The sequence below is a fragment of the Mauremys mutica genome, chromosome 14 (genome assembly GCF_020497125.1).
Source record: "Mauremys mutica isolate MM-2020 ecotype Southern chromosome 14, ASM2049712v1, whole genome shotgun sequence".
Taxonomy (NCBI): domain Eukaryota; kingdom Metazoa; phylum Chordata; order Testudines; family Geoemydidae; genus Mauremys; species Mauremys mutica.
Window position 1 is genome coordinate 34,120,917 of NC_059085.1, and position 22,092 is coordinate 34,143,008.

Here is a 22,092-nt window from a genome sequence, read left to right on the forward strand (position 1 = left end):
CCCTGGTGGACTGTATCTCCCATAATCCAATGTAGATTTCCCTCTGATCAAGTTCTGTGTGATTTACCATGGGAAATGTGGCCTGGATAGGGAGCCTGGCACAGAGGGGAGAATGGGAGCCTCAGGTTTCTGAAATACAATTCCCAAGAGTCAAAGCATTACAATAGGAAAATGCAGTTTAATGTTAAAGTGACTCAAAGTGAAACATTTCTGTTCACTTCAATTTCAGGAATGTTAAAATGTTTGCATTAAAAATCATAGAATATCAGGGTTGAAAGGTACCTCAGGAGGTCATCTAGTCCAACCCCCTGCTACAAAGCAGGACCGACACCAACTAAATCATCCCAGCCAGGGCTTTGTCAAGTCTGACCTTAAAAACCTCTAAGGAAGGAGATTCCACCACCTCTCTAGGTAACCCATTCCAATGCTTCACCACCTTCCTAGTGAAAAAGTTTTTCCTAATATCCAACCTAAACCTCCTAAACCTAAACCTCCCCCACTGCAACTTGAGAGCATTACTCCTTATTCTGTCATCTGGTACCACTGAGAACAGTCTAGATCCATCCTCTTTGGAATTGTCTATCCACCTTATAGTCTATTCATCCAGCCCATACTACTGTAACTTTCCGGCAAGAATACTGTGGGAGACCGTATCAAAAGCTTTCCTAAAGTCAAGGAATAACACGTCCACTGCTTTTCCCTCATCCATTTAGTCTCTTCTGAATTGAAATTGTTGTGGGAGTTTCTGTTTCGTGAAAAATGTGGACATTTCAATTGAAATGCTGGAATTTCCTTTGGGACAGAAATTCTGAATTTCACTTGGCGCAACTGCTCTGCCAGGTTAGTCCTGCTGTTCCCGGGGAAAGGCTGTGACCAAGGATGAAGATACTGCTTCTGTTCCTCCTCCAGCTTATTTGGCTGTGGAGTGGTGGTGGATGCTGCTACAGTTTGAGTCCAGAGGTATAGCCCTTTGGAGCATTGGCAAAGTTCTCATTCATTTCAGTGGGGTCAGGATTTCACCTCCAGGACCCAGTCACAGTGAGCGGGGTGGGGGAAATCTGTGCAGCAGCATCTTACCAGCTCTCATTTGACAGAGTGAGCACACCGAAATTCAGAACATATTGTAAAAAGAACTTGACACTAGCAAAGCAATAAAGAGCTCACATTGGAGAGAGAGAATTATATAAGCAGGCACTCTCACATAAGCCTGACTCAGCCTGCGTCCTGCCCCATTGCTTGTTAGCAGATCACATGGAAATAAAACTGACTCAAGCACATCTCTCCCTCTTTTTGGATAACATCTCCCATTGTGCAACAAAGTGGAACTGCCATTTCGTAACAAGGGGGTGGAGGTTTTGTAGAGTACTGAAATATTACCTGAAAGAGCTGTCAGCAATGGATGCATATTTCACAGTTCCTTTGATCGGATTAAGGTGTGGTTAAAGCACTGGAATTGGAGCCACCTGTGATCTGAGTTTTAGTTCCAGATCCTCCACAGACTAAACTTCTTTTGACTCACTTCTGGTTCCCCCCTCTGTGAACTGGGTATCATAATCCTCATATACTTTATATAGGTGTTGTGAAGCTTAATTTGTTAAAGTTTGTGAAGTGCCTTGATCACCTCAAATAGAGTGAAGATGAAGATAATTTTGCACTTAGAAATGCTAAATATTATTACACTCACATGTCACTTAAAAGCAAGCAAAACATTTGGGAATGACTTGCTGTGAAGAGTAGAATGCAGACAGCAAGCATAAATGAGATGGTGAGAATTGGGAATTAGCATAAGTGATCCTATATTGGAATCAGTAGGCACTTGACTATTTTGTTTCTATTCTTTGATCTTAAAGGCCTCCAACTTGCAGCAGTAATGGGAAAGCTAGATTTCACTTCAGCCAAATGATGACAGCATTAGAAGAATCTGAGTTCTCTCTCTTTCCACTGGTCTGTAGTAAAGAGTAGCCATACAGCTCTCATGAGATTGGACTGTTTGGGTATGGCAATTAGCAGTAGGAGACTGCTGGTCTACACTGGGTACTTACATCGGTATAGCTGTCTCTCAGGGGTACGAAACATGCACACTCCTACAAGATCCAAAGAATCCTGTGGCACCTTATAGACTAACAGACATTTTGCAGCATGAGCTTTCGTGGGTGAATGCCCACTTCGTCGGATGCAAGCTCACCCACGAAAGCTCATGCTGCAAAACGTCTGTTAGTCTATAAGGTGCCACAGGATTCTTTGCTGCTTTTACAGAACCAGACTAACACGGCTACCTCTCTTGTATAACTCCTACAAGATGTAGCTATACTGACCTAACCCCCGGTGTAGACAGCGCTAGGTTGATGGAAGAATAATTTTTTTGACCTAGCTACTGCCTCTTGGGGAGATGGATTACCTAAGGTGACCCGAGAACCCTTTCCGTTTTGTGGAGGTAGTGTCTACACTGCAGCAGTGTTTCAAATATAGACGAGTCATAACTCTTAAAGGGCTTTGTCCTTGAGGTAAAAAGGAGAGAACAAGTCACATGTTCTGTTATTAACATTCTTGGTATTAATAAGACATGCTTTACTGTAGAAAATTGGCAACACTTCAGTGTTTCCCTAGTGCTTGCAACCTTACTGCACAGCATAGAAGAAACAAAAATTAGTTTGAAATCTTGTTTCTGATTTTTACAGCCATATAAACAAAAGGACTACGTACCTTGACCCCAGACTGGCATTTACAGTTGAAGATAATCCAGTGAAGTCTACGACTAGACAGAGATATGATGGAAACAGTACTGCAATGGAAATCCTTCAGGGTCGTGATTTGAGTGAAAAAGTGGTTATAATCACTGGAGCAAATTCTGGAATAGGTAGGTCAATGTGACACTTAAATGAGTAAAATATTATGGTTCATCTAGTTGCAAGTCGTTTTGACCTAACATTGGTTAGGTATATTTAAAAATGTACATTCACCCTTTAATTCTGGATTGAATTCACATCCATTATTACTAAGATTAAGTTGCTTGGAGAATTAGTTCCCCCAAATCATCCTGATCATTCATCTTCTACAGTAGTTGGTTGTATGGTGGCATTGGAATAGGTGTAGACAGTGTATAGTTAAGGCATTTTTTTAAGTTACTGATTAGTTTTTTTTCTCAAATAAGTTTTGATGAAGTTTAAGAAGGGCTTAATTACTTTTCTCTCAGAAGAGGATCCCATAGACCTCAGTCTTTTCCCCCCCGCCCTAGCCACTACCTTGGTTTGAGTCTTGCCACTGTGATTGTAGTAAAAGTAAACTGTACAGGACATCTCTTCTGTTTGATTTTTTTTTTTTGGAGGAGCCAAAGTTGCTGAGACACAGTTAGATGGGGATTAGGTATTAAACTTGGTTCTCTCTCAGGCCTGTGCAGATAATCCACTGAGCCCTCCAAAATTTTATTTAAAATTTAAATTGCTGTTCATCCTTTTTTGTGGTCTACATTTTGAGTTGTAGAACCATCACAACTGTAGTGGAAATATCCTTATGCAAGTTATAGCTATTGTTTAAAAACAGAAGCAGATTAAATAAAAAAAAAATATTTCAAAGATTGCACCTTGGGGACCCATGGCCAGCTTGCAACTCTCTTGAACAATGAAAGGATTTTTGGACCAAGTGTCAGTCTGAATTTCCTTTGGTGCAGTTCATCCTTAAATCATTTGAAAGGGAACATTCTCTGAAATAGTATTTTCAGGCTACAACAAGCTCTAAACTTTTCTTATTGTCTATTCATCTTGGTTAAATCTGTTTTTGAGAAATTTTATATCATTGACTGAATAACTTTAAATTTATGTAAACATTACCAGAGCTTGCAATACTACTCTAAATTGGCTTTACCTAAATGCAGCAAATTTGCTTATATAATTATTAACTAAATTTGTTTAATCAAATGGTGCACATTTAAAAGTATGTAAAATTTGGGGGGTAAATCAATCAAAGCTTCTCCTGTCCCCCTTTAGAGTCCATTGCTAATAATCTGAGACTGTGTATCTCAGAAATAACCTAGCTCTTCTCTCTCTTTACCTTCAACCAGGTGAGGTTAGTCTTATCATGTGAACATGTTGAGTAAAACAGTGTTCCATGCTTCTATAGAGATACTGTAGTCAAAGGGTTTAACACCTCATCCAGATTTGTGATGCTTGTGAAAAGTAATTATTATCTTGAGAGGATGTCTGGATTTGTATTGTGGTTCCTCTTCCTTTTCCCCACCCAATTTGCAGTTCTGGGTGGTCATAGCTAAATACATGCACCGCGGGACTAAGTGCTTGCTACCAATGGCTACTATATACTGAAAGCTGCAACATGTTAACCTACCAAGCTAACAGGAAACTACTTCAGAACCCTGTTTATCCGACCCTCCGTTATCTGGTTCTCCATATTAACCGAACTACCAGCACGCTCAGGTCCAGAAGTGGGCGATCTCGCCTTTGGTTGCTAGATGGCACTGCAGCCTCGCATTTGCTCATTCTCTGCATTATCCGAATTTTTGATTATCCGATCGGGCCCTGGTCCCAATTAGATGGATAAATGGGCTCTGCTGTATATTAAGAGGAGAATAGAAGCATAAGTGGATATGCGAGACTAGGCAGGAAGTATTGCTGACTATGTGGACTGTTTGAATATCTGAGTATTTTGTTTTGCGGTTTGCTCATTTTTATTTCGAGCATTTTCCTCATCGTGGGAAATAGCCAAATAAATAAGGCTCCCTGTCTGACTGGAAAATTTGTAGTATTAATTACAAAAGTGCATCTGAAAAGGCTGCACAGAATAATTGGCATTCAGCACTCTCTCACCCTCATAGAGCAGACTTCTCAGCAACTTGATTGTACCTGGATGATCAAGACCCCATGGGTGACCTGATCCTTAGCCACCCTTCTGTTTGTTTTAAAGCCTCTGCAGCAGTCAGAGTAATACAACAAATGACATTAGTGGCATTAATGGAGTGAACGAAACATTGGGCCTGTACTGCTTCAAATTGTGACGCTATAAGGTTCAGAAAACCTGAAGTCCAGATGGTTTTTCTCAGTTGAACTTGAATCATATGTGAATGCTTGAGGTGAAGACATGGCCTATGAGCCTCAAACTTCTCAGATGCCATAATGTCTTCAACATCACTTTAGGTTCCATCTCTACGTCCAGCACCAGTTACCAACTGCCAGAGAGCAAGATGTTTCAAGGGTGAGGCCACTGGGTTGGGACTTGGGTACAGGGGGATCAAGTAGAGTCCTGTGCTGTTTGGGCACCCTGAGTTGTCCTGATTTTGTGAGGCCGAAGTGTGAGGCTTGCTTTCTTCTTCACTGCTTACTGTGAAGGGGAGCTCTCTTCCTTTGCTTCCATAGAGCGTGGCTGCTAATGTTCTTTTCCAGGCCATTTGGATGTACCTTGTAAGTCCTGAAGATCTGTTGAGATGGGGCTATTTAGAAGATTGAGATAGGACTAGAAATCATTAAACACTGAATTCTAGTCCCAGTTCAGCCACTATAATGCTGCGGGGCCTTGGGTAAGTAACTTGCCCTCCGTATGCATCAGGGATAGTACTTCCCTATGTCGCAGGAGTGTTCTGAGGATTAATTAGTTAGTGGTTGTATAATGCTCTGAAAATCAAGTACTCTGTTCTGTGTCTTTTAGTGTGATTGGATGTTCTAGAGCAGTGTTTCCAAAACTTGGGACACCACTTGTGTAGGGAAAGCCCCTGGCGGGCCGGGCCGGTTTGTTTATCTGTCGTGTCCACAGGTCCGGCCGATCGCAGCTCCCACTGGCCACGATTCACTGCTCCAAGCCAATGGGAGCTGCTGGAAGCAGTGCGGGCCGAGGGTTGTGCTGGCCACCGCTTGCAGCAGCTCCCATTGGCCTGGAGCAGTGAACCGTAGCCAGTGGGAGCTGCGATTGGCCGGACCTGTGGACACGGCAGGTAAACAAACCGGCCCGGCCCGCCAGGGGCTTTCCCTACACAAGTGACGTCCCAAGTTTGGGAAACACTGTTCTAGAGGAAAATATTGCTGTGTTCCACTAGCTAAAAAGTGATTAAAAGAAAATCTTGTTCAGCCTTGGCAGTTTGAAATTTCATAAGGTCAGAAGCACTCGAATGTTTTTTTAAAAAATAATGAATTATTAAGGCTTCTCATTATCAAAGTCAGTTTGCAACATACTTTAAAGACTGATTTGACTGTCTCCGTGAATGGAGTTTCTGCACATCATGGGTAGGGAACTTTGTTTATTTCAATATGACCGTCAGTTAGCTCCAAAAGACCAGTTCAGTTCAATTCAATTCAAGTTCAGATTTCTTGGTTTTATCTAATGGCTGCTTTCCCATATCTTTTATATATTTTGTTGTACTTAGTCTTAAAAAAAAAAAAAAAAAAAAAAAAAAGGGTACCATAAAACATATTCAAGAAATAGTCCCGTCCGTCCCCCCGAGGTATATTTAGGATATATAATGAATAAGTGAAAAGATGTAAAACTTATGTTGTGGATATATTTAGTAAATTCTTTTCTAGTTGCTTTGCTTGAGGCAATTTTTCTAAAATACTTAGATTTTTATCAGGGAGTGAATACTTACCAAATTCTTTAAAATTAAAGCTGGTGTTTGTGTTGTGAGAATGGTAAATACTAAACGTTTTTCTTCCTTTCATTTTACAAATCTCTTCTAGCCATGTGATAAACATTCTTTAGGTCTTGATTAGTTTTAGCCAGGACTGAATTTTCACATTCTAAATATTGCGTCAGAAAAATGTTAATTATTTGTATACTGCAACACTATGTTATGATTAATTTTAACTTCAGCTATGAATGGTCTTGTAATATTAACCCATCTAATTTCAGAAACAGACCCTGTTCCTGCAGAGACTTACTCACACACAAAGTAGTTCTTTTAAAGTCAATGAGACTACTTGCAATACATAGTTAATGGTTAATGTGTAATTAAGTTTTTGCAGGACTGGAACCCCAGTTTGGTTACAAAGAAAGAGTCCTTTAGTTTGTATCATGCATACAAATAAAAATAATTCTTTATTTTTTGTTTTTGTTTTTTCCCACTAGAGGGCTGTATTGACCTTTGAAAATATTAAACAAAAGAGAGCTTTTATATTTTTTCCTCCGCTGTGGTTTTTTGTTAAATACTTTTGAATTTTTGTAATGTATATTATGTGTTTTTAATTATCAGCGTTTAAGTTCAAAATATGAGAAGTATGTTGTTTCATTGAGTTCTAGTCTATAAGAAGATACAATATTTTCAACTTTGTTTGCAATCAGTTCTGCCAAATTACACAATGTCCATGTTTTTAGTAGTATTTGTTTTTAATATCAGGGAGACTGTCGTGTGGTTTATATATTTGTAGGAAGCTGAATTACACAACTATTACTGTACATTTTAAGGCTCATCTAAGGCTATACTAAATGACTTTGAAACTACATGTACCTCAGCTTCATTTTTTTTACAGTACACATTGGTTACCTAATCTATTGTGAATATTAGACTATGTAAGAAGAGTAAAATATAAATGACACAGTACTACTTAGGCTGTTTTACTGGCATATTGTAGAGCAGGGGTAGGCAACCTATGGTACGCGTGCCAAAGGCGGCACACAAACTGATTTTCCGTGGCACTCACACTGCCTGGGTCCTGGCCACCGGTCCAGGGAGCTCTGCATTTTAATTTAATTTTAAGTGAAGCTTCTTAAACATTTTAAAAACCTTATTTACTTTACATACAACAATAGTTTAGTTAGGTATCATAGACTTATAGAAAGAGACCTTCTAAAAAGGTTAAAATGTATTACTGGCACGCGAAACCTTAAATTAGAGTGAATAAATGAAGACTCGGCACACCACTTCTGAAAGGTTGCCAACCTCTGTTGTAGAGGGACAAAATGTGTATCTTTTTGTGCTGGGGCAGACTTCGGAAAACATTTTTTTTTTTTAAAGAAGCCATCTTATATGAAACTGTTCTTTTAATCGCAGTTTCATTTTTTTCTCTTTACAAAGTCATCATGCTTTTTGTATCCACATGCGGGGAGGGATAGCTCAGTGGTTTGAGCATTGGCCTGCTAAACCCAGGGTTGTAAGTTCAACCCTTGAGGGGGCCACTTAGGGATCTGGGGCAAAAATTGGTCCTGCTAGTGAAGGCAGGGGGCTGGACTCAATGACCTTTCAAGGTCCCTTCCAGTTCTAGGAGATTGGTATATCTCCAATTATTAAATTTTTTGTATTCAAAGAACGGGAAATAGTCCTATTTTGGTTATATCAAGGTCATAAGCAATCTATTAATTACATATCTTAGGGAATGCCCAGATCAAACACAGAGGTGACCTCAGAAAATTAAAAGCATTCTTGGCTTTGTGCAGCTCTACTTTTTTTAACCAAATACTGAAAAAATTCCAAAAACTCTTGTGCTGAACATGAACTGTCCATGCTGCATTTTCTTAACTCTTGAGTTACAAAGCCTTTTTTGAGTCCATAAACTTAGTTGATCTGCAAACATTTCCACTGTTTCAAAACCAGTAACTGTGTATTAACACTTTTGTTAAATAGAATATTATTTTGTATTGCAAACTCCTAGAGACTCCAGTCAGGAGTGAGGTCCTATTCTACTAGGCACAGTAAACACATACGAGAGCTTTCATTTTCCGCAGACTTGTAGTGTAAAAAGTCATCTTGTTTCTACTATTGCCAGTACAAAGCTGCAGTATTCAAAAGTTTTGTAACATCATATTGGTGCCTAGAATGAGGATATGTTCTTTTAATATATCAAAATTAAGCTTCTGCTATATAATTTATTAATCTGTTTTGGATAACTGTCCTTTTAATTTATAGAGGCTTTATAAAGATGTGTATTTCCCTGCTCTTTCACCCTTGTCTGAATTACCTGTGGTTATAGGTGGGCTCTGCCTTGTGTACTGGAGTTTGACTTGCTTGTCATTACTAGAACACTAGCCTGAGACAGCTGTTAATAAAGATTAAATAGAGGGCTTAATTAGTTCCTAGTTTTGTAGTATAGTGCTAAGTTTTAAAATCCAGAAGTCTGTCTTGGATTACCATTTTTAACTATAATTTAAGTCTCAAGAGAAGAGGACATGCTTCATTAAGGCTTGCTTATATAAACAAAGAAAACACTAAGCAACCTGCATTGCTCATCTTAACTACAAAAAAATAGGTAGCAGCTCTATCCTTTTAGTCTGTCTTAAATTGAATTATATTATACCCATTGATGACTCTTTGTTGCTTAAACAAACAAGCAGTATCTGTGCATCAGGCTATGGAATTGGGGAATACATTTTCTACATTAGCTAAAACTTTTCGCTTTGGGCACAGCTATTATGTATCTTCTTAATGGAATGTATATGTAATGAAGCGTATTCTCAGTAGCAAGTGCTATAGCTAGGGTTTGCTTCAAAATGACAATTGTATGTTCCTAAATACATCCGTCTTGTAAAGCTTTACTCACCCCAAGAAAGTAAGTATCTATTAATTTGCATACTGTCACCATGATAATGTATGGGTGATGAGATTTTGTTCATAGGTGGTCGTTGATGTTTAGGTGATTGTATTTATCATGCACCTTTGACTGTCTTACTTGCTCTCAGCCCACTAATCCATCTCACCTGGAACTTTAACATTTCAAACCCGTAATCAGTATGTAACATCTACCCTTTTTTTTTGTGAAAATCAGTCTGCTCTCTAAAAATCACAAATTCAACTCACTCTTTGCCCAGAAAATTAAAAATCATTTGCAGTGGGCTAGCCACATTCAGCCTTGGATCTGTGACACATTTGAGGTTTGGTACCTCGAGGTGAATATGTGAACTTCAGACATTGGAAACTCAGGAATATCTCTCCACTCCAGTTAAACACATTGTTATGGTATATATATCCCACATAGGTGATGAAAGGGCTAACTGGAACCTCTCTCCCCTCCCCCCACCCAAGATGAGTCCCAGCTGAGGAAGGAGCTGAGCATAAAGAGAGGAAGCCCAGAGCAGAAGAGAAGTCTGCAGCAAGATGCTGTAGGAAAGGGCAGTTTCCTGCAGTAGTCCCTGGAGCAGGGAAAAAGACCCCAGAGGAGTGCCCCTGGGGCTACTATACTGAATAAGGGACACGGAATTGGGAGAGAATCTAGAAGCCATGGGGCGAGTGGACATTGTTTGTTTTGGTCCTTTTGTTTGGGCCATTTGAACTCTAGTAGGGATTCTGGGGCTGAGAGCCCGCCACTGTGAAGGAAGATTAAGACAGATGAAGAGCCTGGGTTCACAGAAGGCAGCAGAGCCAGAACCTTTTGAGTTACGGTCTTGATCTTAACTGTTCGATTTGAAGTGGCGTTAGTCCAAGAGTGTTGAAAAAGTACAGTATTCTTCAGGAGTCCTGAAAAGGGGATGCCTGCAATGCTATCACGAGCCACAAGGGGGAGGGGGGAACTTAGATGACAACCCTGGAAAGACCGACAAAGACACACACAATGCTTACATTTAGTCCTAGGAGCTCCCAAAGTTTACCATCAAAGCATAATTTTAGACAGTTGTAGGTAACAATGTCTATTCTCTGTCTGTATCTAAAGCTTGTACATTTGGACAAAAGCTAACTAAGGGCCCTGGTTTAGTGATATGAAGCTTGTGTGCCGCTCCATCTAGTCACATCACACTGCAGGATTGAGGCCAATGGCAGCTTCTTTTACAGGTGGAATGATGCATCTCATAATCCCAGTAAAAGTTCTAAATTCAAGAATCTTAAGTTTTCTCACTAGGGTTTGAGAACTTACCATCATACGTATCAGAATGACTTTAAAGTACCTGGGTTTGTGACAGGCTCAACAACTTGAAACAAATGGTTCAGAATCTGCCTTCAAGGAGCTGATGTAAGGGCAGATATGTAGCATCCATCCTCTTTGCAATTCTCAAGACACTTGGATAATAGAATAGTTTTGATCACTGTCGTCAACAACTTTCTAAACTGTTTATGGAGAGGTTTTCAGGTCTCTGGTACTTGCCAGCTAACTTCTTCACCAAAAGCTTTCCTATATAGGTGGAAAATGACACACTCTCCTATACGAAACTTATACACTTTATGTTTGGGGTATGCCCTGATGCTCTTGAATATCACAAGGTGCTTGATCCTTCTTGGATCTATGGGCAGAAAGCAAATATGAATTAAAATAACCACTGAGCTGTCCCTTTTGATTACTACTTTTTTTCGTAAATCAGAGGTTGAATAATGTGTTCTGAACCTCCCAAAAAGATCACTTTGTGCATATAGGGAAACATGCCAGATATGGGAGTCTGCTCAGGCTTTTGGCAGAGGGCACAATACTCTTATTATGAAGAGATGGTGGGGTGTGTGTGTGTGTGTGCGTGCGCTCATGAATGATGTAGTAGTTGCCCCTAAATAGACAGTACATAGAACAGTATCTTTAGTCAAATCCAGATCATATGGGAGGAATAAAACGGACCCAATAAATATCAATGAGGACTATCATGTTAATGATATTAGTCTGATTCTTTAAGTTTGTTCACTGTCTCACTATATTACATTGCTCTTGGTGGTCTCAGCCCACACAGACCCTTGTCTGAGTTTGTTAGTAAGGAATTGTTCACCTCTGCTTTGGAGCTAGAGGACACATTTTTCTTCCTCTCTAGAAGCGTGCATACATTTGTCTGAACAGACATTGGTTTATTTTCTAATTTATGTCTTTATCCTTTTTCTGTTTGTCTCCAGATTAAATAATAGTTAAAATGATAATATGAACTGACATACAACTTCTATAAATGATTCACTAGACATGCTGTCCTGTTCTAGACTCATTTTCTGATTTGTTGCAAGTCTTCTGAGTCTATTTCACAGGTTGGTGTCTGTTTTTTACCAATCTTTCTTTCCAGCAGATAGTACTTTATGTGTGTGCACGTGGGGGGATTGGGAATAAGATTTTGAAACCAATGTGAAGCACTCAGGCTTGGTTGTTCAGTTGTACTGAAAAATAAGAACATTTTATTTAAGAAGGATCTTTTTATATGGAACTTTTCTTTTTGTTTTTGGTTTGCTTTGTACTGTAGTTATTGTCAAATGCACACCAGTAGTACTAATGCAACCTTTCATGCAGCAGAGCGCTTTAAATGCAGATTAGCTGTTTAAATGCTTTTTTTTTAAACTCGCTTTTAATGAAATGCAAACATCTAGAAAACTTGCTTGTATATTGCTTCCACTTCCTGCAGTGCCTCTTGGGGTATGTCCTCACTGCATAGTTAACCTGGGCTTCTTACCTGTGTTTTAGCCCCCTACCATCCTCACAGAAAACCCTCTTATCTGGATTTGGGTCTGAAGACTGGGCTAATTTACCCATCTGGGGTATAGTTTAGAACCCAGACTCTAGTTTAACTCTGGATGGAATCCTCCCACTTTGCAGTGAGCATGCAGACAAAGTTACTTGAATGCTGATGATCCTCCAGTGCCCTTCCCACAATTCCCCTGAATGATGGACAGGGTCTCCCACAATTGAGTGGAAAAGAATCTGAGCATCTCAGCACAAAGAACCATGGGATATGCCCTCAGGGAGACTTGGGTGAGTCTAGAAACCAGGAGGGCATGGTAACACAGACAGGGCTTTGGTGTGAGGATGCTCGCATCCAGTGTAGGCCAATCCAGGTGCTTAGGCCTGGGTGTTGATCACCCAGAATAACTGTGTAGTGAAGATTTAGGGCTTGTCTACACCTGAAATGCTACAGCTGCTTCACTGTAGTGCTTTGACACTATGTATGCTGACGGGAGTCGTAGCTGGGTTGACAGAAGAATTCTTCCATTGACCTGCTGTGTATGCTGGCTTAATTATGTTACTCAGTGGTGTAGATTTTCTTATACCCCTGAGCGACATAGCTGGGTTAGCTTAACTTTCTAGTGCAGACCCGGCATAAGTCCTTCCCTCCTCAGAGGAGGAGGAAAAAGGAGATGGGGGAGTTAAGGCCTAATTCAGCACAGCCCTTGAGGAAGGCAGCACTTGCTTACTCCACAGGCCTTGCGGTAGAACTGCTGCTGCAGTAAAGGCCCTGCGGAATCCAGAGGAGGGAGTGTGGCTCTACACTGTTCCATCCATTGAAAGATGCCTTGTTCCCTGGTTGCCAAGTCTTTCTCCCTCTGGGATCAGCTTAGGGTAAACTACACATTTTGTAGCTTGGATCAAACAATTGGGGAGTGTCCAGGCCTTTACAAATGTGATGAACTACATTGCCAATTAACTCAATCTGTTCAGTAGAGTTTTTACCACCTTACATTAATTTTATTGTATTGGGGTGAAGGAAGGCTGGAGACTTTGATCAGTAGTTGGATCTTGTGCCCTCATCTGGAATTGTTTACTGGATATCTAGTTGTGGTGGCTAACTCTTGTAGCTTTTTTGATTGGCTTTGTGGCTTGATCAGTGCTGCCACTAGGAACTGGGGATAGGGAGGATAATAGCAGGTATTTGTTTCTGCAGGTTTGGGCTTTTAGTCCTTTTGTGATCAGTAGCCTTTCAGATGTAGGCCTGCAGCTAGTGGCTTTGTCCACACTGGACTTTTGTTAGCAAAGCTTTTGTCATTCAGAGGTGTGAAAAAACCACCTCCCTGAACCACAAAAATTTTGCCTCCAAAAAGCACCAGTGTGAACAGTGCTTTGTCGGCAGGACAGTGTCTACCATCCGTGATGAGATCATTTTCTAATCAAGACATGGGCTATTTTGGAGATGACTGCAGGAGTGTGCATACAAAATGTGAGACACATGCATACACAAAAGTCGGGAAGTCTGGGTCTGTGTTCTGGTAAGCATATACCAGTCTTTATTTTTCATGTAATTACTTCATTTCTCAAACTCTGTGTGCCTACTAGATAATGCTTCATTGCTATGGAAGCAGAGATGTAAGCAGTGAGAGAGACCTAATATGTCATCAAATTAATTTCTCTAATAATGCAGCCGAGTTCGCCACTTTGTCTCCTAGTGTTCTGAGAATTCTAGTTTTAAATGTCCTAAAAAATGGGAGTTTCTTCCATTTCTGTGGAAAGAGACTGTCCTACAGCTTCATACATTTCACTTTTGGGGATGCAGCCTGAAGGAGTCCTTTCTTAGTTTCATAGTGTTACTTTGGCTCCAACAGAATTTATTTATTCTATAGGGCAGGGACTGTCTCCAACACTGCAGCTCTTAAGCTTCCTACCAGTTGAGGATGTGTCCTGCATGTCTTTTAAGATGCATAATAGTAGAGTGCTTGAGAGGCCCACAGTGTGGGAGCACGTGGTTGTTCAGGGCGCTTTGGGGCAGTGGCCAGGAAGAAGGGTAAATTGTGTGGGTAAGAGCTTCAAGACAGGTCTTGTGGAGTTCTAAGTTCCACAGATCTGAGGTCCCTGTTCTGATGACTCTTACGAAGTTAGAAATTACCATTCATAGGTCAAAGTGTATTTTGAATGACTGAAAATAGTGAAAAGCGAACTGGCTTTTAAAAACTGATTTAATCATATAAAGTGTTAATTACAAAGGTAAGGATCCTTTTTTTGTTTTAAAATATAATTAAACTATCATCCTTTTAAATGAAATTTTTGTTGCCTAAGATTTAGCTTACATTAAAGGATTTTTTGAATGCATCTTTTTTTTTTTCCTTTGTGGCTTAATTTATTTGAATACTAGGTATTGCTTTATTTTACACATGGCTCTTATGTTGTCATTGTTATAGTCCATAACATTAATGAGTAAATTGCATTAATCAGAAAAGTTCTTTTATGAGGTAGACTAGAAATGGTATCCGATTTTCATATTGCTTTTCTCATGTCCGTTTTGATGAATCTATTTATTACTTCTGTAATGAGTAGTACACATGGTTGGTTAGCCAAGTTATTGAACTTTATCAACCTTGGCTGAAATTCACAATGCATGCCAAACTTCTTGTAATATGTAAGAAATTACATCTTGGCTAAAAGGTTCAATAATGATTACTCTTGTAATGGAATCTTTTCACAAAGAATGAGATTTAACTGTATGTCTATGCTTTTTAAAATTCATTCTAACACTGAAATAACATGCCTGTAGATCAAATTAATTCATTTATGATACACAATCACATTTAAGAATGTGTTCAATTATCTGTTATGAAAGGGTTAAAAAGACTTGTCTATGTGCATTGGAGGAACTGGATCTTTCTTGTCAAATGTCTTTTAAAATATTTTACTTGGAAAGGTTTTTCTGCTTATAAATGTTAATATAATAATAATACCTTTCATGGGATGTGGAGATGGAAAAGATCTTTTTGATGAATCAATCCATCTCTCTCTACCAGAGCAGGATTTATTTCCTATAATGTCTTATCTATACACATTCTGAAAGTCAATAGCGCTAGAGCATCACGGTTGTCTGAGTGACCTTAGCTGTGCATTTTAGAGTTGGTTAGGAATTTTCCATCAGAATGATTTTCCAACAAAAAAATTGACATTTTCCATGGGAAAAATTCCAGTTTTGCTTAATACACCTCTACCCTGATATAACACGACCAAATATAACACAAATTCAGATATAAAGCGGGGGGGAGGGGGCTGCGCACTCTGGTGGATCAAAGCAAGTTCGACATAACGTGGTTTCACCTATAATGCAGTACGACTTTTTGGCTCCTGAGGACAGCGTTATATTGGGGTAGAGGTGAAACTTCAATTTTTTACTGGGCAAATGGAAATTTTGTGACTTCCAAGCTGCTTGCCTAAAAGATTCTTGTCACTTTTTTGTTTCTTTCTGCCTGCAGGAAGAAAGTGGAATTGAGAATGGCCTTCAGGCAGGCAGCAAAAAAAAATCCACTTTTGGTTCTCCTAGGACAGGATCTTTCTGGAAAACCCTTCCCTAGAAAATATTTCATGTTTTTGAATTTTCATCCCATTCAGGGCAAAATTTGTTTTTCAAAAACACAAAATTTTTCTTGTGAAGGGATTTTCATTTTCTGGCCAACTGAAGGGCATTTGGATTCTCTGCAATGCTTGTGATTTCTTAAGTAAAACAGTAACTATTGATTTACAGGCTTCTTAATATTTGTTTTCTAAGAACATAAGAACAATCATACCGGGCCAGGCCAATGGTCCATGTAGCCCAGTATCCTGTCTTCGAACAGTGGCCAATACCAGGTGCTTCAGAAAGAACAAACAAAACAGGCAATCATCAAGTGGTCCATCCCCTGTCACCCATTCCCAGCTTCTGGCAAACAGAGGCTAGGGACTCTTCAAAGCATGGTTTTGCATCCCGGCTAATAGCCAGTGATGGACCTATCCTCCATGAATTCATCTAGTTCTTTTTTGAACCCTGATATAGTCTTACCCTTCACAACGTCTTTTTGCAAAGAGTTCCACAGCTTGATTGCGTTGTGTGAAGAAATACTTCCCTTTGTTCGTTTTAAACCTGCTGCCTATTAATTTCATTTCATGACCCCTAGCTCTTCTGTTATGAGGAGTAAATAACACTTCCTTATTTACTTTTGCCACACCAGTCATGATTTTATAGACCTCTATCATATCCCCCCTTAGTCGTCTCTTTTCCAAGCTGAAAAGTCCCAGTCTTATTAATCTCTCTGCATGTTGAAGCTGTGCCATATCCCTAATCATTTTTGCAGTTGCCCTTTTCTGAACCTTTTCCAATTCCAATATATCTTTTTTGAGATGGGGTGACCACATCTGCATGCAGTATTCAAAATGTTAGTGTACCATGGACATATATAGAGACAATATGATATTCTCTGTCTTATTGTCTGTCCCTTTCTTAATGATGCCCAACATTGTTAACTTGACTGCCACTGCTCATTGTGTGGATGTTTTCAGAGAACTATCCACAATGACTCCAAGATCTTTCTTGAGTGCTAACAGCTAATTTAGACTCCGTCATTTTATATGTATAGTTGGGATGATGTTTTCCAATGTGCATTACTTTGCATTTATCTTTTCTAAGGAAAATGATACTGTCTTCGAGGGATTTTTGACTGAAGTAAATGATAGATCCTTTTAACTCTAACTTTCAGCTTTAACTTTTTTTTCCCCCCATGGGAATTCCCTTTTAGGGTTTTTTTTTGTTTTTGTTTTTTTAAATCCATCAGCTCATCTGTCAGCATCTGCAGGAAAAAGGCTCCCTCTAAACTCTGCAGGAGACCTAAACTGCTCACAAGGGACCAACTCTGGGAGATTTGCTTCTTTGGAAGCTTAGAAGCTCAAATCTGTAGGAGCACAGCTCCTAACTCCTCTTCAGTGGTGTTAAGAGTTCTTTGAGAGAAGGGGTAAAGTCTTGATGACATTGAAATCAATGGCAAAACTCCTATTGAATTCAAAGGGGCCAGAATTCAGAATTTCACCAAAGTGCATATAGTATCTAGAGAAAATAGATCCATTAACAAATTAGATGGAAGAACTTAATGGCTGAGGATACTCAAATCCTCTGAACTGTGTTTAAAAAAAATAAAAGACTAATATTTACTATGTTCCTTTTCATCCATTTGTTTCTGATTCTCTTGATTTTTAAAGTTTCTTTGAAGACTTGCATTTTAAAATTTGTATTGCTTATATAGCTCATGGTTTCGTTATCCTCTGCACAATAAGCAATTTTTCCTTTTCGTATTTGTTCCATTGTTTTGCTAGGGATAAAAGGTCTTTTGATATTTTTAATTTTTTATCCTTCTGCTGCCTTTCTCTTTCCCTGCAAGCTGAAACTGAATATTTGTTTGCTTACTTCTCCCTTTTCCATTTACAGTAGAGGTGTTTCTTTTTAAACCTCAGACTTCTGCATAGCCCGTTGGGCTGATTCTTAGTTCTTCTGTTTCCTTCTTCCTTGCACATTGTCTTGTAACTAGTTACACCTTTTCGAATTTTAGGCCTGCCTTCTACAGAGTGACTTTTAATACTTCTCCCGGTTGTACTGAACAAACTTAATTCCACCAAAACTTGTTTTCCTGAAATCCCAATATGTTGCATGTTGTGATTTCTTTTCGCTCTCTCTGTTGAATTCAATTGTCTGGTCACTGGTTGTAAGTTGCTATTCTTGATCAATTCTTCCTTGCCACTAAGAAATAGACCAGGATATTTACAATGTGGATCATAACATTGTTTTGTGTGTAATTAAGGAACCTTTATGATGCTTGTCTGTCTATACTTGTTTAAAATCTTCCATGTGCACTGAGGCTTAGCATACAAAGAGTTACTTCAAAAATTTTCCATTCTTACAGTCATTTATCCCAGTTGTTTTCAGGAGGTATCTTTTGGGTCATTTCTTGTCAAATAACTGTACCACCACACTTTATCATCAAATGCTAGCTCCCTAGCATGGTAGATGCTTTTGTAGCACAGTTATTGCATTTCTTCCTTCCTTTCTGTCCCTTCTGCGTAGAAAACATCTATCAGTAATGATTGAAGCTGGATGAAATATCTGTAAATATAGATATTTTTGTCTAAATTTAACTGCTTTCAAGTTCATGAAAAATTGGAAAAAGGTTCTGAAATTTAAAAAAAATTAGTGACATTTTGTATGAAATAGTTTTACCCTCTGTGATCAATCAAAGTTATTTTTGTGCAAATATTCATTCTTGTGAATTTTGAAAAAGCTGCTGGATAAGTAGATTGGTCTCTGCCTGTCCAAAAAAATCTCCCAACAAAGCTATAGTCTAGTGGATTTCACACAGGGCTGGGAGCCATAAGTGTTTATGGCACTCAACATTTGATGAAGTAAGTTATCCTTATTTTACACATGGGTAGTTAATACTTCCAGAGGCTGACTTACCTAAAGTCAGAGTAAGTCTGTATTAGCATTAGGACTACAGTTCAACTATAGGATGTAAATAACTTCCATTGACTTCAATGGGAGTTACTTTTATTCTGTAGTGGGAGCAGAAGTTGAATGGAGACAGTTTATGGCAGTTTGGAAAGTTGGTGCTTCCCCAACTCTTAATGAGTGTGAAGAAAGCCTTCAAAGAAGATGCACTGGGTGTTCGTCTGGGTCATCACCCAATCTGAAACAGTTGCTTTGAAAAACTTTAGTCATGAAAATGGATGTTAACTCTGAAGGCCAAAGATGACACATGTCAACATTAACTATTTCATATTTGGTTGAAGCATGCAATTAAGGAGTGATGAACATGCACACAATCTACTGTGTATGACAGTTCATTTTGGAGTCTAGAGGGATGGAGCTAGAATTACAGGCTGAGTTTGGGAAAAGATCACTATTTCCCCTTTCTGAGACCTGCCAGTCTTATCTCTTATCAGAATAAAACCCCAGATCTCCTGTGTCTATTTCCTATATCTAATCACCTAAACTACAATCTCTTCCAGTCAAATCCCTTGAACTTTAGTGGGTGAAATGTTTAAAGGCACTAAGGATAGTCAGATGTCTGTTTATCATTAGAAACTAATGGGAATTAGGAATCTAACCTACACTTGTGTCTTGAAAAACAGATACTGAGAGAAATTCTTAAATCAATAGAGGAAACATAATTAGCAAGGCAATATCTGAAAATATAGAGGATTTAAGATCTGAGGTTGCAGGTACTGATACGTAAGTATTGTTGACCTGTTTTTACACACTTAAGAAACTGAGGTTGAGTGTTACTGACCTGGTGAACCCTATGGTCCAGCAAACTGGCTATAGGAGTTGGGCAGCTTGGATTCTGTACAACCTTTAATTAATTGTTTAACCTCTGATCCTCTATTTCTTCACCCCAAAAATAGCTTACCTATTTCATAGGGGTGTGACAAAACCTAACTTTGTTTCTATAGTGCAAAGTATTAAGTCACTGGCGGAGTTGGAAATAGAATACAGGACCTAATAGCTTTTGGCCAATATGTCTTTCTTTGTAAATGCAATTGCTTCTCCACCAGATTTCAGAATTCACAGGTGTAAATTTTCATATGAAAATACATTTTTGGATCTTGCACAACAAAATTGCGCAGAAGGAATTGACAAAAAAATTCATACTTATATAAAAAATTATCAACAAGTGTGTCTAGTTCTAGTACTGACTTTCCACAGGTGAGAATCTTTCCACTGAGGCCTTGTCTACACTGATGGATTGCCTGATTCCAACTGCTGGTGGCCAGACACTAGTGTAGCTGCTTTTACGTAAACCTCACGTTTAGAGATGCAAGCTGAAATTTGCCCCACTGCTTGAAACTGAGGCAGAGAAGGCTTCAGTTTCAGACATGGCACTAGATTATATCATGTAAAGACTTCTAGTTCTTGCTTGTTTCCCATGCTCCTTGCATTTGTATACAGATGCTATATGTTAATACTCTTCTTATTCTTCATCTTTTGTTTCAGAACAACTCCATCTCCTGCCTTACTTTGTATGTTGGAACCACATGATGGATCATTTGAGTTACATAACAGCTCCCCTTCTTCCTCTTTCCTACGTAGTTAAAAGCATTTCTAAAAGATCTTCCAGTTTTGAACCTGGGAGGCCGATACCCATTCTGTTTTAAATGGAACCCATCTAATCCAAAGAGGCTCTGATTGTAAGAGGTGTTCCAATGCTGTGTAAATCCCCAAACCTCCATACTCCAGCTCCTCCATTAGTCGCTCTTCAGTGTCAATCTTTGTTTGTTTGTACCTGAAGAATCTTTGAAAAGATGAACTGCAACATGCCAGTATTAAATTCTCTTCACAGGATCCTGAAGTGATTCATGACTGTATTTAAAATCTTCTGTTGTTGGTTAATTAAACTAATCACGTTCATCTCACATTTTCCCCAAGAAGACAAAGGAGGGCATGGAGAAGACTGGCAAAAACTGAACAAATTTGTGTTCCATCCTTTTGTCACTCTTGTTTCTGTAATATAGATTGTAAGCTCTTCAGGGCAGGACCCTGTCTTATATAAAATACCTGTAAAATACCTCACACAGTTTTTAGACCACTACAGTGTTTGTGTAAATAATAATAAATATTAAGTTTAAGAAAATGGGTTTGGTCAAATTTTATGCAAGTAGAGCTCACAAGTTTTATAGAAAACTCGGAATATCATGGAAAAAACTTGCAGGATAGTGCTTGCAGTATCCAGCTCTCTTTAGCCGGCAGCACAGTATGTCTTTTAATTATTCTGTCTTAGATAAAATATTCCTTTTTAATTTTATTAAATTCACTTCTCATATTAACATTGTGCGATTGTACTTGCCAAAAGGAGATTTAAAATGTGCAGCTAATTTTTTTTTAAAGAATGCTTAATTAGGACTCAGCTCAGCAGTGGAGAAGCCTCTGATACTGTTGGCTCACAGGAGGTCTGTGCAAAAATGTTTGCACTGAAAAAAGAAACTGGAGACATTTTGGCTGCCTTCTCTGTTTTGCTTTAGAGTGAAAATTCTGGTGTATGATTTGAAATTATGACTGAGAGAAAAAGCCATTCTAGATGTGCCAAACTGCCCTTTCTCCTGTCTAATCCCCCCTTCCCCCCCCACGCACATGCACACTTAATAGGAAAACTATACAAGGTCCAATCAAGAACAACTTTATAAACCAAACCAGTCTCTGGGTCCTACTGAGAGCACCTCAGGAAGCTGAGTGGACTTTCAAAACAGGTAAGACCGACCTATTAGTTGGGGGAAAAGGGATCCCGCTCACCCTGAACAACCAGTGTTCTTCATGCCTGTCCCTTGAACAATTTTTTAGGTGAGAGTGAGCGGGAGGAATAGAAGGGGGGCGGGGAACAGAAATAAATCATTTAGTGCACATTGGCTAACAACCCCCCAACACCAATATTTCACAAAATGAAAAACTTTGAACAGCTGTTGCTAATGGCAGTTCTGAGTGGTTATGACAGGTCTGAAGCAGAGTTTCTTGCTACTAATGTCAGGTGAATTCTTTATGTATTTTTTTCACTATTACTGTGCGTTTTCCTGGCATATTTTTTTTTTTTACAATTATTTGGAGTAAAAGATACTGAAGCATTACAGATACTTTAAGTAACACACTAAGACATTTATTCTCCCCTCCTGATTTTGTGTCCTTGAAAAGTGTGAAAGTAACAGCACTCGTAAGCAGGCTAGGTTTATTAACAGTTCTGATCAGTTGTCCATGAGCAGTTAAGTCTTCAAAGGCTGTCTGACAGAGAAAACATTCACC

General features: G+C 39.1%; 1 protein-coding gene across 3 annotated transcripts in view; it reads left to right on the forward strand.

The window, feature by feature from the left end:
* The window catches only part of WWOX (WW domain containing oxidoreductase), a 647,484-nt gene that overhangs the window by 8,654 nt on the left and 616,738 nt on the right, over positions 1-22,092 (forward strand). For all 3 annotated transcript variants that reach the window (XM_044986919.1, XM_044986920.1, XM_044986918.1), the window contains exon 4: positions 2,679-2,857. In XM_044986919.1, coding sequence (XP_044842854.1) covers positions 2,679-2,857 — 179 coding nt within the window. The remainder of the gene's footprint in view (positions 1-2,678; positions 2,858-22,092) is intronic.